Source organism: Talpa occidentalis, unplaced genomic scaffold (genome assembly GCF_014898055.3).
Source record: "Talpa occidentalis isolate TD23 unplaced genomic scaffold, MPIMG_talOcc4v2.1 talOcc4.2, whole genome shotgun sequence".
NCBI classification, from domain to species: domain Eukaryota; kingdom Metazoa; phylum Chordata; class Mammalia; order Eulipotyphla; family Talpidae; genus Talpa; species Talpa occidentalis.
The window spans coordinates 108,274,569-108,291,929 of NW_023602073.1; the positions used below are offsets into that span (position 1 = coordinate 108,274,569).

A 17,361-nucleotide genomic window follows, 5' to 3' on the forward strand; every position below is an offset into this window, starting at 1 on the left:
CAGTGCAAAATATCTACAGTGCCAATGTTGAGAATCCTGCTCCAGAATGGTGGTTATCAAAATTCAGTAACGATCACTGAAGGATTGCTGCACCACATGTTGCTGGAACCTTACCCCAGTATAATGATTTCAGTTGGTCTAGGACACATTTCTAATCAAGTGCCTACGTACTTCTGGCCCACTGCTACACTTTGAAAAAAATTGCTCTAGGAGAAAGTGATAAGGAGCTAACAGACAAGACAAAACAAAAATTTAATAAGGAAAGTTTCAGAGGTTTTCTGTTCTCTTAAGGAGAATCATGAATCTTAATTTCAAAACAAAAAAACCCACAAAGTAATTCATCTATATGTGCATATATAACTGTGTGTAGGTGGTGCATTTTTTTTTTTTTTTGTAAGAAGAAAAAAGAGGCCCATGCTATTAATTCAAATAGTAAATACATGCTGTGACTCCAAGGCAAAAATCATTTATCAGCTAATATTGTCTGCATTCCTCTAAAAAATGTACCAACATTCAAAAGGAAGAGGTTTTTGAACCTTCCCAAACTTAACTTATAGAAAGAATGATAGTATGTTAGATCACACATTCTAAAAAAAATTTTTAAACAGGACCAAATATGAATCTTGCACGCAAAAATACATTCTCTACCATCAATGAACTCTGAGACATGTGACTATTCACTGTTATTAATGGACTCTTTTCAATAAACCTGTGTTAGTATAATTTGTAGTGCATTATGAAATAACTGTCTAAATGTTTTCAACAAGTTTTATTTTCCATGATATTCACTGCCAACTCTACACAAAGCACTGTAAGAGGCTATGATCCAAATTATTACCAAATTTATTTATCCAATTAAATCATGTAATTTTAAGAGCAATCTTTCTCCAGAAGCATAGTAAAGTATCTTTAAAGATTTATATTAAAACATAAATACAAAAAAATTTAGAGTTCCATTATTTTTAAGTAGAAAGTAGAACACTAAAAAATTTAAGAACACATATAGAGTAAAACACTTGGTTGTTCCACAGTAAAATTTATTGAATATAAAGGTAGGTTTCACATTTGCTTTAAGCAAATGCCACACACACAGCTTCAGACTGAACTTATTCACCTCATTGCATTGTAGGTAAAACAATAATGAAAATTACTAACTCAGCTGTATACAGAAAGAAAATCACGTGGTGGCTAGTGGATATAAAGAATGATGAAACCTCCTGAATAGACAGGACTGATCCATTTTTCACTGCCATGTATCACTGGGAACATTAACTGTCATATCCTTAAAGATGAAATAATAAAGAGGACACTAAAGTAAATGAATAAGAAATTAGAAGTTGCAGCATCCAATTCAAATCTGTTAAGCCTTATCCATCTACTGACACACACAATACTTAACTCTAGCACAACTAATTCAATACATGTTCATATGAATGTCACAGAGACATTTCAACCTCTTGTTCACTGGCTGACCTCAATTCAGCCTTGTTTCCCATCCCAAACCTATTCTCTATTTCATTATTTCATATCACAATATAAAAAGCAACACTATCAATAGTCGAAACCCAAGGACTGGTTCTTTTTTTCCTTTTACCCTAACATTACCTCAAATTTAATAAAAGATTGTGTCAATTCTACCTCCAAAATAAACCCCAAATTTATTTGCTTATCTCTATCTCTACCATTGTCTCCCTAAAGGCGACCATCATATATCACTTATCACTCTACGGCTTAAAAATCCCCCAACAGCTTCCCACTGCACTAAAATCTAAATTCTTTCCTTGGCCTGAAAGGCCCTACCTATATCATCTAGTTCTTTCCAAATTCTTCAACATCATCTTGTGTCACCCTAATTTCTTGGTCACTATATCCAAGGGATACTAGTCTTTTTTCAATTTCTTAAAGCATACAGAACTTCTCTGCCCCCAGTCCTTGAAACATGCTATTCTCTAAGGTGACTGGTTCCCTCTAATACTGTAAGATTTCATATGGCCTTCTTTTGAGCTCCCGGAACTTGTTAATTGCTCTTCTGCTTCTGAGCCTACTCCAGATCACTCCCTGTGTCTGGAAAACTTCCATCACAACCACTCTGCTCTCTATCTCTTTACCCTTTCTCTAGAACACAAGTTATAAAAATAGTAATTTTTTAAAGGCTATCTGTTTAATGTCTGCTTCCCCTACTAGACTGTAAACTCTGTCATAGCCTCCCTATGTTCCACATGCCTAACACAGCATTAAACACATGGCAGCTTCTTGTAATTGGCTAATCCACACTACCAGGATCTGGGTGTTATTCTCCTATAATCAATTAAATATCAGAGTATATTCTGTAAGCACTATTTGTGACACTAGATGAAAGAATAAAAATGACTCTAAGCTCAAGGAAGGGATAAAAAAGTAAAAGATGAAACAAAACTAGCCATATAATGAAAGTGTTAAGGCTGAGTGATAGGTATGTGGGGGGCTGTTATACTACTTTTTCCTGCTCTTATTTATACAATGTAATGCCAGTGTACCCACAACTGGTTTAAAAAAAGAGAGAGAGATAATTTTACTAAAGAAAAAAGAAGGCTTACCAAAGACCAAGCTTTTATTGGGAAAAAAAAAAAAGATTCAAAAAGAGCACTTATGCTTTCTATTCAATGTTCTACTTAGGAATCTCCTTCTAAGCAGCACCTGGCACATCTGGTAACAAAATCACAGAAACTGAAGCTTCAAGATACAAAGTTGAGTCTAAAATCTCTGTCTTTGTGTTTTAGTAGGTCTTTCCATGACACCACACTTACTTCTGGAAAGTTATCTATTACCTCCCACCAAAGTCCTGCTTAAAAAGTATAGGGAAGGAGAGAAGGAGAAGGAGGGATAGGAGATAAGGGGAAAGGGAGAGGAAGAGAGAGAGAGAGAGAGGGAGAGAGAGATATTATTAACATTAATATTCTTTTGAGAAGTTCTTCTGGGATCAACTGAATACAGGTACATGTATATATGCATACATATTTATAGTGCTTGAATTTAGTCTTATAAAGAATCACTACACTCTCATTTATAAAGAAACTTCAGCTTATAGAGACAGTGATCTGCCATGGCCACTGGTAAAAGAGTCAGTAAAGTAAAGATCAGGTCCATTGTTCCTTCTCAGACCAACAGATTCTTAGTCTACTATAGGCAACTGATAAAAACAAAGCAACTCAATGAAAACCCAACTGTCTCTAGCACACAAACCCTCAAGAGCAAGAATCATTGATTTGTCTTTTATGTTACCTACCAAACAAAAGTATTTTCAAAATGTTGACTTGTTATAAAAATCACCTTTAACTTCTTCATAAAAGCCAGTACTAAGTTAAACTGATTACTACCAAATAAAATAGGTAATTTCTATAAAAAGTTACTCAGCTCAAAAAAATTAACCATACTTGAAAATAGCAAATTTTTTAAATCATATTTAGCAGTCAAACCTACATTTATTTGAAAGACTATGGAATTCATTAAATACTACCTTTTCTTTCTCAGTGTACTTAGGAAACTAAAGCTGAAAACGAAGTCATAGATTATGTTAAAAATATTTCTTAGCCGTTTCCTCAAACCACTAGTTTATAATGGAAAAACAGCTTGACATTTAATAGAGTAGAGCTTGTACATACACTGACAACTGCCTCGTAAGTAATAAAAACGCTACTTTCTTTTCTTAATTTTTTTGATGAGGAGGTTACTTTTATATTTAAAATGAAAACTCATAAAAAACACTGAAAGGCACAGTGTGCCTTAAATGAGTTTTCTTGGTTTCAAAAGCTTTTCTTATTTCTCTTTCACAGAGATCTGAAAAATTAAAATTAGCATTTGAAAGTATTCAAACATTGTTTAAATTGTTGTTCAGTTGCTGTGCTCTACAGGTGCAGTTCTGAATGAAATAAATTTACTAGTTGCTATGTCTCAATTTTGACCAATTACAATTATACTATTCAAAAGGTGAAATATCTTTGACACCTTCTTTTGGATGGAAAAATTCTTAAACATAAAATCTATTTCCATAAGTAAAAGGTGCTTGTCCTTATTTTATAGTGATAAGCTGTAAAAAGTTGCTAGTATTATTTCTTTGTAGTACTAGGAAGGAACAAAGAAATTATTTCAGTCAATATTTCATCTACTCTACGCCTGTGTCTATACTACATGCTATACACTCTAGCCAGGAGAAATTTATATTTATCAGAAATATATAAACCATAACTACACCAGAGTATGATAAAATATGAGAGTAAAAATGCTTATAAATGGACAAGGAACTATGAGAATATGAAAACAAAAATAGTTCCATCTCTACTGGGCTGTAAGTTCCATGAAGACAGGGTCATTCCCTGTTCTATTCTCATTGGATGATCCCTAGGTTCCTAGGATAGTGCCAGGCAGTAGTTGTGGGTTTGATAAATATTTCTGGCTAACGAAATAAAAGAGGGAAGGCTTTACAGAAGATGACAGGAGAAATGAGCATGAAATCATAAGTAGGACTTAAGTAGGCAAAAAAGGGAAGGAGAGGGCATTCTAGGAAGAAAGAGCAGAGTGAGTAGCTGCACCCAACTTTCACCAATTTACCCCCATCTAGGTAATATTCACTATTTTGCCCCAAAATGTGTTTTCTACAAACAACTTTTACCCAGCTGAAGATCTCCTGAGTGAATATTTTAATTTTTTAAAAGTAGAGGTAAACTAACAAGGTCTCTAATATCCATCTATAAGATACCACTCATAAGATCTTGTGTGGAAGAACGATCGTTACCAGTACAAGCAAAATCAAACATATCTACAAAAATAGCTTATAGCTAAAAATAAAAATGGAATAAAGTATAATTTTTTTACCATAATTGTTTTTCTTTTTTTTAAATTATTTATTTTTTATTTTTTTACATCATTGTTCATTTTTAAACATTATTTGCTTCCCTGGAATAAAGTATATTTTAACCACATACATTTTAAGTCAGATAATGAGCTTCAACCTGAAAAGTAATTCAATAGAATTAAACTCAATAAAAACTTTATAACAGTGATATATCTAAGAAAGAGTAAGAACTAAGACAAAAATAGGAAAAAGTAATTTTATGCCAAAATATAGCAATGATATACCACCAAATAAAATATCTGGCAACTGTTAAACTAAGTCTGATACATCAAGTCATACTAAGTTCTGAATAGATAACATTTTAAGTCTTGCTTTTTGATCAGTGATAAAAAGGAGCTGCTGGCTTGGTCAATCTTCTGTGAACTGGCAAATGTTTTCAGATAGTAAATATTTTAGACTATGGGTGACCTGGTCTGTCTCTGTCACAACTAGTTAACCCAGCCATTGTAGTGTGAAAACCACTACAAACAATACATAAATGAATGGGTGTGGCCAGATTCAAATACAACTTTCTTTGCAATAAGAGCAACTCGCCCGTGACCATTGTTTGCCAAGCTCCATTCTAGAGTCCCAAAATGACTTGTAAAAAACTCTTTTTATCAAGACAGCCTTACTTCTTTTCAAACACTTTCACATAAACTGTGTTAGTGATTCATTAAAGCCTCTAAAGACACATAAAAGTAAGAACATGACAGATATTCTCTTGTTTTACAAAGGAAGTTGAGGGACTTGCCCTATGGAGTTATTAGTAGAGCTGTGACTAAATTAGGCCTTTGTTCTTTTTCACAACTCTTAACCATCATCCTCTAAACCCAATCCTCCAATGCCCCAACTGAAACATCTCATTTTTAGAACTTCTGCTAAATCCTGAGCTCTCTATAGCAGAATCAGCATGTTCACAATACATTTCAAGAACATCTACTTAAGTGTCCATTTAAATTATTTACTTCAATTTTGAAACCCAGTGATTCTCAAATCTATCTCTCATCAAAAGATTCTTGTCTTCTTCCTTTTAAATGACCTTCTTATTCAAAAGTCTTCTAAAATACCACTTCATCTTCAAACAGTGAGAAAAAGGAAAAAAAATACACCTACTTAAGGGGCTGAACTCTTTTAATCATTTAATAAGAATTTATGTACTCAGTAATATAAAAGAGGTGAAAGGCCTGGGAACTGCCTTTGTTGAACCTCATAATCTAGTTGAGAAATATGAGAGGTAGCTAACAACAACAAAAATCCGTGTAACTCAGGTCAAACCCAAGAAACACAGAAGAAATGAGAACATTTAATTTACAGTATTCATATTCATAAAATGAACATTTTGTACTACTGAAGTAACAGATATTGATCTATATTTTGCATAATAAAAGTTGAATATGTACGAAATAACTATAAATACCTCTTTGTATTGGTAATAACATAACCAAAAGATAAAACCTGATGATACCTGTTTAAAAAACTGGGGGATGGGGAGGTTCTAGTAGATTATTCTAGTTATTGTCAGTTTATACTGGACAGTTCCCTGATTGAAAAAAAACTATCAAAGGACAAATTACAGACAGCCCTACTTTGCACAGTAGTGTGGGACTAGAAAAGTGAGCATACAATATGAAACTGTGCAGTGGGAACTTAATAACGAAAGGGACTATTTATGATTATCCCGTGATCTCCAAAAAAAATCATTAAAACATTGAAAACTGTTGGCTATAAATGTACATGAAAGGGAAAAACTAAATAAAACTATTTAGTACACGTAATTTAAAACATTAGAAACAGGGCCTCCCTGGTGGCGCAAAGGGTTAAGACACAACCTATGAAGCTAATCGCAACCAATGCAGCACAAGATAGATACCTGGCCAGGGAGAAACCCACATGGCGTAGCAAACCAATTCTGACTCGCCCGCTGCTCCCCTCAGCAGTATATTTCAGTGGATCTGCCTGTTCCGTTCCCCACTCTGTCTCTGGTGAATCCTCTCCCCCCCCACATCGGGCTTGTACTTCCATTCTTGTATGCATAAATAAATAAATCTTTAACAAACAAACAAAAAAAAATGAGAATGTGTCTTATTTCATTGTGAAAATAACTTGAGCATCATTTCAATAGTGCTTGCTTTCCTGATGTATAACTTAAGAGCAAGCATTTTTCCTAAACCTTGGGTAGTTGTCAAGTTCTTTTCTAAGTCTGGATCAACATCTAATAAGTGAACTTTCAAAGTCACAAAATGTCTTCTCCTTATAGACAAAGTTTTTGCTAGTATCACTTCCTCTGGGATAACTGCATCCCTTTTGTCACAACTACTTTCCACATTTTTTGTGAAAAGTCTGCCTTCACTAAATTCCCGTCTCTTAAGTGATGATAGTTTCAACATTCCCACTGTCACCTATTTCTTCTATAATTTCATTACATCCCATTCAAATTTCACAACCAGCATTATCACTTTGCATTTCTTTGTTACACTTTCATCTTTGTTGGATAGTTTCCTCTTTAGAATACCTCTTTAGAAAAATGCTATGTGGGATTTTTACTGGAGACAAGCAGGCAACACAACTACATACTTTGCTGTCTGTGGGTGAACTAAAAGATACATAATGACTTATTTATTCACTGACAGTGAAAGAAGGGGTATGACTAGTCACCAATAATGATGTATTATCTGCTGTTTTATAATGATTCATGGACTTAAAAGTTTGTATTTTATGTAATTATTCACAGAATATACTATAGCAAATGAAATTTGAAACACATTGCTGGGGGACTGTTATTATTTAACTTAAGTATGTTAACTGAAATTCACACACAGTGGATCCACGTAAAAGCAAGGACTTCCTATATAAAGAACAACTGTTAGAAGGCACTGGAGGGCAATCAATGCAGACAAGAATGAGGAGCTCCGATATCTAAAAGATAGAGAATACAGAGGCGAGTTACAGGTTCCCCTCAGCTTTTTCCTTGAGTACATCTTCTAAATTCCAGCTACAAGAGAGAATATAAGCACAAAGCAAGTCTTACTGTTCTGAAAAGCAAAGAAAGGTTAGAGCTGATACCCAACCCAAGTAGAGCTACTCTTGTATGCACACAGTGATTCTCCTGTGATTCCAGAAGGACAGTGACTAAAAGTAAAGGAAATTTCTCCAAAAATTAAACACAGGAAGTTTAAGAAGTTTATACTGTCTTATGGTAATGGATAAAGGAATCAGTCTAATAATAGGGAATCCAGGAAAAGAAGAATATTGGAAGAGTACAACGTAAGCAATAATTAAAGGGAGTGTCTTTGCAAATTTTTGTGTGTAGAGCCTAGATTTTAAACTTGTACCATCAATTATAGTTACTTTATACTAGGTAAAGTGGTATAGTCAGAAATTAAACAATGTTATATTTACCATTTTGTAATCCCATCCAGAGTTGCTTGTGATCTTTTTTCTGCATTTCATTGATTACTTGACTTTTGTGCTTTAAAGCATCAGCTTCCTTAACACAAGACATAAAATGAGCTTCAACTGCATCCTTAGAGGGACAGTGTAGAAGGTCCTTTTCTGGAAAACTCTATTAAAGGAAAAAAAAAACACACATAAAATAGGTACATACATTACTAAACTAGCTTCTTAAAGAATTGTATTGTCCCCACTTTGCTGGTGTTTTTAGCAAATCATCTCTTACTTTTCCAATAAAGAGATTCCAATATAACTTTTAAATTAGGTTAAAAATCCTTAGCTCTCTGGCATATTCATCCTGATATAATATAATAATGGTTTACAACAACATGAAAAAAGATATGAAACAACACTAAATTGAAAACTAGCTTTATGACCATACCTAGTATTAGTAAGAATGTGGAATGGAATACACTCTGGTGAGGATGTAAAATGGCACAATCACTTTGGAAAAGAGTTCGGTAGTATCCTTAAAAAAGATAAAAACATACCTACCATCTGATCCAGTCATCCTACAACTAGGTATTCACCTAAGAGAAATAAAAGCATATGTCCACACAAAGACTTGAACATGATGTTCACAGCAGCTTCATAGATTTTCCTCGATTTATGATGGTTACATCCTGATAAACTCATTGTTGGTGAAGAATATAAAAATGCATTTAATACATCTAAACTACCGAAAACCATAGCTTAACCTAGGCTACCTTAACAGTGCTCACACTTACAAAAACCTGTAATTGGCCAGAATCATCTAACATAAAGCCTCCTTTATAATAAATGTTGAATAGCCCACATAATTTATTGAACAATGTACTGAAAGTGAGTAATAGTCTATAGAGCATCAGCTGTTTACTCTCCTGACTGTGTGGCTGACAGAGCTGCCACTGCCCCATGTCACAAGAGAGCATCACACAGCATCACCAGCCCGGGAGAAGATCAATATTCAAAATTCAGGGTAAAGTTTTACTGACTATAATTAATTTGACACCACTGCATGTCAGGGGCATGCAATGTATTTGTATTTGTAACAACAACAACAAAACAAAAACAAAAACAAAAACAAAAAAACCAAGAGGAAACCAGTCAAAAAATGTCAACAAATCAATGAATATAAAAATTATGGTAATAATATGGTAACTTACCAAAATGTATACTTTTAATAGTATAATTGGCTATCGGTCAATCAGACCTTAATAAAGTTGCTAAAATATAGCTTTTAGGCTCAAGCAGCTAATCTACTTCCTATACTTTCACTGAATTTTTTTTTTGTCAGTTGAGGCAATGATCATTAGACATCTGAGCAGTTATGTAAATGAGATGACTAATGCAGATTTCACTGAGTCAAATAATGTCAGAAAATAGCATTTAGTTCTAGTCTGCTTGGGTTACTGTATTAATAAACAACATTTAATTACCCCAGTCATGGAAAGCTCTGAATGACCAGGAAATTTATAATAGATGCCCTCCCTCCATAAGAAAAAGCCTTTGACAACAACCTACAGCCATTCCTTACCGTGTATTTTCTTTAAATGCAAATTATCAGTCATATCTTCTTCTGTTCTAATGGAGGCTAATCTCATAGTTTCTGCTGAGCAAAAAGTGAGTCACTATGTAACTACCCACTAGCAACAGTGGCCTGGAGCAGAAGGAAAAGATGAGACAATCAAATTGACTCTCTAGGTACAAAAAGATTTCATTCATGATCCTCTTGAACTAGAAGTCCACAAGAACTAAGGTGTATGTTTCCAGACATAGGTATACAGATGCAAAGAACATGAGAAAATATAAAATTTCATCAAACTGAAAATGCAAAAGGAGAATGAATATGAGACAGAAAGGTAAAACTAAATGAGGAGAGGCTATGGGATGGGGTGAAGGAGGGAGGGAGGGAACAGGAGACCCTTGAGTTAATCAATTTAACAATCAACTATATTTGCTTTGCTTTAGCTAAACTAAGGAAATTTGTTATAGTTTTTTGACCAGGACAAAATATTAGACATCATATCAATTCTATTGTATATGGACTAGTAGCATTGTGATAGTTATTTCTATTTAAGAAAATTTTAACTTTGATATATCTGATTTATAAATTTAAAAAATAAGGCCTTTTTAGATATACAATTCACTATGTTGCTAATCATCCACTTTGGTTATGAATGGATTGCAGAAAAATAAAAGCTCATATTCTAAAGATAATACTGTCATTTGGTTTGTATTGATAGCCTAGTTTACCTTAAACACTCTTGAAGTTTTAAAAAAACTTCAAGACATACAACCTGATTATGAAAAAGAAAAAGAGAGACATAATCACTCAAAAGTTCAGTGTGAGATGTGAGAGAAAAGAATCACACCATTTTTTAGTGTTGCTGCATGTAGGCTGCTAATCCGCTCAATGGCTCCTGTAGCCAGGGAAGGTACTTCCTCGCTTCCATTGCTTTGCAGGTCTGGAAGCTTAACCAATGCTGACACCTTAATGACAGCTGATAATTACTAATGACATTCTTACAGCAAAGAGTCTATCAAGAGAATGCAGATATTTGTGTACCTACCCTTCAACAGAGAATGCTCTACCTCTATCTAGGAGAGAGGTAAACTCTAATGAAATTAACTTGGAGGAAACGAAAGTGTGACATAACAACAACAACAACAACAACAACAACAACAAAAGGTATCTGCTTAGATAGTCAGGGTGTCTTGAATAAATTGTGGCCAAGTATAAATTCACATGTCTCAGTCAAAGCCCCCTTAGCTTCTTTTCATAATGTTCTTCTCTTTCTGTGATTCACTTGGGGGTGAGGGTGAGAAAACTTTTCTCCAAAGATTCACAATAAAATTACAAATAGACCCTTGATTCAATACAGTACATTTCTAATCTTCTCTTACATATATTAGCAGTTGATTATAAGTACAAATATTTTCAGTCCAAAAAAATTCTTGTAAATAAAGGTAGTGAGTTTGACACTATGCTTTCACTAAACTTCTAAGTCAGAATAACTAATAAATGAAACCTAACTTCAATTTTGCAGAAATGATCGAAAGTTCCCATGGACATAGATATTACTTGTGTCCTTTAATTAAAATGTTAATGGAGATAGATGATAGAGTAGAAATAGCTGAACAACATTAAACAACACTAAACTAAAACCACTTAAAGTAAATGGAGAAAGAAAAGCCTTTCAAATCATTGGTAATATTGCAATATTCTATTAAGACAATAGAGCAGAGAATATTTGCTCTAGTGAAAATATTTCCCACACAATCCACAAGTATAGCATCCCATTAGAAATACAGGAGTTGCCAATAATTATTACTTCAGATTCAAAGTTTGTGTCCCTCATTCCCCTCTCCCCAATAATCACATGTTCAAGGAGCAAACCATTGGGGCTGTATTTGGAGAGATGGGGCCTTTAAGGGAGCAATTAAATGAGGTCATATAGATGGGGTACTGATCTATGGGATTAGTGTCCTCATAAAAAGAAACATCACAGCTCACTCTCCCTGACATAAGGAAATGCCTCACTCTCCTTCAAACCCAAAAGGGGCCATGTGAAGACAGTGAGATGGCAGCCAACTGCACTCCAGGAGGAGACCTCACCAGAAATGGAATCCTGTTGGACCCTAACTTTGGACTTTCCAACCTGCAGAACCATGAGAAAATATGTTTCTGTTGTTTAAGCCCCCCAGTCTAACATAGCCCCCCAGTCTAATAACATAGCAATGTTATTCTATTTTACTGTTGAGTCATCTCTATCAGCAGACTCAGCATTCTGACAGGGAAAATATGAAGCTATAATTTAATGGCTTACTCTTATAAAGTAGTAAAATGTTCTTTCAAAGATTATAACTTAGTTAACATAGTTTTAATTTCCCTTATGATCACTTCTTTGATCCATGGCTAACTGAGGATTGTGTGGCCCAAACACTTATATAATTGCAGTCATGTATTTTACAGACATTAGCCCTGCCTTAAGATTATTATTATTATTATTCTTTAAGTAGTCATTTCCCTTTTAAACAAATTAAGAGGTATTTACTATTCGCATATTTTGGTGCTCTTAATTACTGTGTGAGGAATTTTCAATGCCTGAAAATGTCACTGCATTTCTTTTGAACTTCCCTGGTAAGCAGTCATCATTCACATCACTGTTTTCTTTTATGATGTGTCATTTTTCTGTGACTACTTTCGAGATTTTCTATTTTTAACTGGTTTACAGCAGTATAATTAAGATCTGCTTAGGTGTAGTTTTCTATATATTTACTTGCTGAGCTTCTTGGACACACATATTGATGTTTTCTCCAAATTTGGAAAATTACCTATTTTTTTATTGAGATATCTTATATGTAATCTACTTAAAATTCAATATTTTAAAGCATATAATTCAGTGTTTTTTAATATATCCACAAGGTTATGAAACCATCACTACTATCTAATTACATAACACTTCCATCATTCCAGAAGGAAATTTCATACCTATAAGCAATCATTCCCATTCTGCCTCCTTCCAGTACTTGAAAACCACAAATCCATTTTCTATCTCTATGGAGTTGGGTATTCTGGACACCTCCTATTAATGAGTGGTGCAATATGCAATCTTGTTTATTTACCTTCTTTCATTTTGCATGTTGTTTCAAGGTTCACCTATGTTGTAGCATATAGCAGTACAAAATTTTCAATTCTTTGGGTATATAACTATATTTGACATTAGTGGATCAAATGGAAAATAGATGTTAATTGTCTGAGAAACTTCCAGGGTGTTCTCCAAAGTGGGTGCATCATCTTACATTCCCAAGATTAACATGAACATATGAAGAATACAAATTAGTCCACACCCTCTCCACTGCCTGTTACTGTCCAACTATTTGATTACAGCTATCATAATGGGCAGGAAGGGGCAACTCACTGGGCTCTTTCTTTGCATTGCCTAATGACTAATTATGCTGAGCATCCTTACATGTACTTACTGGCTATTTATGTAGCTTTGAAGAAATGTCTACTCAAATCTTTGCCCATTTTTAACTGGTTATTTATCTTTTCATTATTGAATTATAAGAGTTCATTATAATTGCTGTGTACTACTCTTGTTAGATATCTGACTTGCAAATATTTTATAAAAATTCTGTGGGCTGCCTTTTCACTTCCTTTGAAGAATGAAAATTTATTTTGGTGAAATATAATTTATCTATTTTTACTTTGGTTGTTTTTTTTTTTTAAGTGTCATAACTAAGGAATCATTACCTAATCCAAGGTCATGAAAATTACTCCTATGTCATTTTCTAAGAGTTTTATAATTATGGCTTTTATATTTAAGTCTTTGATCCATTCCACTTATTTTTTAAGAGGGATCAACTGCATTCTTTTGCAGTTGTCTTAGCACCATCTGTTGGAAAACTATTCTTTCCCTCACTGAATTGTCTTGGCTTTCACATAGAAAATCAACTGCCCATATATGTAAACATTTACATTAAGCACTCACTGCTGTTTCATTGATCCATATACATATCCTTATGCTGGATCCAAACACTTTGGATTACCGCAGCTTTGAAATCAAGAAATGTGAATCTAATCATTCTTAAAAATTATTTTTTTTTTCTGACCATTTGTCCTTTCTCCTCTCCATCTGGGACTCTAACTATGTGTATGTTCAATAGTTTGGCAATTTCCTACACGTCACTGGAACTCTGCCCCAGCCCCTCATTTCCTTCTTTTGGTTCTTCACATTAGATAATTCTATAGACCTGTCTTCAAGTTCATAGAGTCTTTCTTGCGTCATCTCCAAAACTTAACCTTTCTTGTGAAAAATCCAGTGAATTTTTTCATTTCAGATACTGTTCTTTTCAGGTCTATAGTTTTGTAAATTTTATTTTAAGTCATTTGAGTTTCTAATAGTTGTTTTGCTTCATTTTTTGTTAATTATCTCAGGATTGGTTTCTATCAGCAGCATATTCCCCCCTAGATATAATTCAAGTTTTCCTGCTTATCTGCATGTCAGAATGGATTACATTCTGAACAATGTGATTATATGATTATAGTATAAGAATTCTAGATATATTCTCTTTCTCATTGAGTTTATTTTGTCCTGCCTGGTGGCTCTCTTTGATCCTAAAAAGGCTTAATTGTATGTTTACTAAGGCTTTATGTATTTTGGAAATTAACACCCCCCCCCCCATTCAGACTGTTACGAGCAAATAAATATTCTCCTAGTCCTTAGGCTGACTTTTTGTTGTTGTGGTTTCTTTTGAGGTAAAGAAGCTTTGTAGTATGATGTAGTCCCAGTTGTTTATTCTTCAAGAAAATAAACAATTTTCTAGAAACTTAAAAAAATCTGTTGTTACTCTAGAAGCATTGATTTTCTAACTATAAACTTAATGCTTACTCAGTTTCATCATAATCAATCAAACGTCATAAGGTAGTACAACAGAGGTGGCCCGACACAGTCAGTATAAACTATTGATTACATACCTGGGGACAACCTTTGCGCTAAGTCATACCTCAGTATAACTTTAATAAGAGAGAATCTAGTACATAGACAAACTATGGACAATAATTTTCCTCCAACATAGCCAGGGTCAGAAAGAGTAAGAACAGCTGGTAGAAACACATTGGTATTTGAGCAAATTGGAAACGTCCTCTATAATTTCCTTATTAGTTCTACAAGTCTGCTTTCTATTTAATGTCTCCTAATTCGCTTTCCATCTGGGAAGAAAATGTATGACCTTCTAAGGACCCCAAGGAGCAATTCACTTCAAAATACCAGAAATAAACCCATCACATGTTAACGTAAAATTCCTGTTTTCATGAAAAATTACTATTTTTCAGAATGTCAGCAAAAATTTAGGAAAAACAGGTATTATTTTACAGTTTTACAAATATGTTTAATATCCAGTTTAACATGAAATAAATGGATTATCTTGTTTGTTTCTAAATCCAACATTCTGCAATTTTTTTTCCTTAAAGTATATATAAATACCAAGCTTATAAAAAATATGTATTTGGAAAAAGTAGTAGTATCTTAATATCTTTGATTCTAACCTTGTGCTTTTACAGACCTATTATACAGGTATAATACACAGTTATAATCATACAGGTATTTTCTTATAATATCATGCATTGGTCATTTGGAAAATATTTTTTTCCTGAGTTGATCTGAGTTGATGTAGATCTCCAAATGTTGGCACATTTTATTATACAAAATCACAAAACAGACTTGTTAAAATGACCAACAGTATCATGAGAAAATTCCTAAAGAATAATAAAGTTGTCAAGTTTATGGTGGCAGACAGATGTTTCCCAAAGTTCTAATTTTCACTTAAAAGTTCAAGTTTTTATTACTGGAAATAAATACCATCAGTTGTTTTCCCTTCATTTATTTTCAAGAAACTGTCCAACAAATATCCAAGTCTGAATAACCACAGTGTGTCAGTCACTCTTCTCAAATAAAAATGTTCTTTCATGAAAAAAGTTGGTCACCTTGTAACTAAAACAAAGGCAAAAGTGTAGTTTCTTAAGTCAACCACTATACTTGGCATACAGAAGTCCTTTATGTATATTTCCCAATTCATCACATAGGCGATTAAAAAGACACGTAATGAAGAATCAAGATTAATGGTAATTAATACTGCTTCATCCAGAATAGTCTTAGGTATAGTTAGTATTCTTTTCATTGCAAGTGTGTAGTGTTGACAAAAACAATGACTGCTACTAGCACAATTTGGTGCACTGCCCTGCTTGCTTTGTGCTATGGTGCCAACAGCTTTACCCACCATCACTTTTGTAGATCTGTACAAATGTAAACACCTTGGAAAGGGCACATAGCATTTCATTATTATGGAAACAGATCTGACCTCATGGATTGCTTGAAAGGGTTTTGGGAACTCCCAGGGGTCCACAGACCACATTCAACAATCTATACCAATCCAAACATTCTGAGCTCTCCCTATCATTATTATAATTCATTGAGTCATTCAATCAATAATAAGGGAGGGCTTGTAGAAGAGCCAGCTAGGAACCATAAAGTGCCTGAGTGTTTGAGTGTGTTTGTGTCATTTACTTGCGTATCCCAAGCTCCTAAAAAGAATATGGCTGACACACAGCAAAATCACGTTATTTGCTGAAAGAATAAATTAATGAGTATGGCTATGATATACTTTAACAAAGATTTCAAAGTCTGTTCTTATGAATTTCTATATCTCATACACATACAAACAAATAATTTAATCACTGAAGTTATTTTTTAATATAACAGGAAAGACTTGTTAGGCAATCTGGAACTTCTACCCTTATTATGCTTGGAGTAGTTTTGCCTTCATACCATTTGAAACTTAAGTTATTATATCTACAGGCAGTTCTTGCTATGTTGCATACCAGAGTAACTGAACCCCATGCATATCTGAACCATATCCCCACTCTATAAGGTTCCACGGTAACTGGGGTAATGTATTGAGAAATACATTAGTGCAAATGATAGGAAAATAAATGCCAATAACCTCAAATCTCAATTTCAATAAAACATGAAGAAAGTATCTTAGGAAAAATGGATGAGCAGCCTTGGGTGATTGCTACTGAGTGTCCCTATAAGCAAATCAGACACCTAGATGACTTTTCAGACTCTTAACATATCTCCCTCCTGGTATCCATAGTATTTAAGAATCAATCCTTCAGTGACATCTGTGAATTGCTTGGGAGGCAGAGAATGAAGAAAGACACAAGCACTTTAAAAAGCATCGACACAAAATTAGTTTATAAGTAATCTAGCCTGGTCTTGAAAACTATAGGAATTATGAAGTCTCAAATCATATTTAGAACAAGTCTATAGAATGCTGTCTCCTAACCCCTCTCTCTATTCAATCAAAACAGCCTTTGAGTTACTCAGTGGTATTAGGTTGTCTCCCTCACCACTCTGATGCCACTCTCTACACTCAGGATTTTGTTCTTCCTATTTGTAATTTTTAACAAATAAATATTGCAGAATATTTTAAATTTTAAATATAGTATATTACGTTCCAACAAAAAAGAGGCACTTATACATTGTATGTTT

The 17,361-nt window shown here is 33.8% G+C and overlaps 1 protein-coding gene across 5 annotated transcripts in view; it reads right to left on the reverse strand.

Annotated features, from left to right (window-relative positions):
- Window positions 1–17,361, reverse strand: part of ATG5 (autophagy related 5) — a 207,343-nt gene that overhangs the window by 163,642 nt on the left and 26,340 nt on the right. For all 5 annotated transcript variants that reach the window (XM_054699069.1, XM_054699071.1, XM_054699068.1 and 2 more), the window contains exon 5: window positions 8,273–8,435. In XM_054699069.1, coding sequence (XP_054555044.1) covers window positions 8,273–8,435 — 163 coding nt within the window. The remainder of the gene's footprint in view (window positions 1–8,272; window positions 8,436–17,361) is intronic.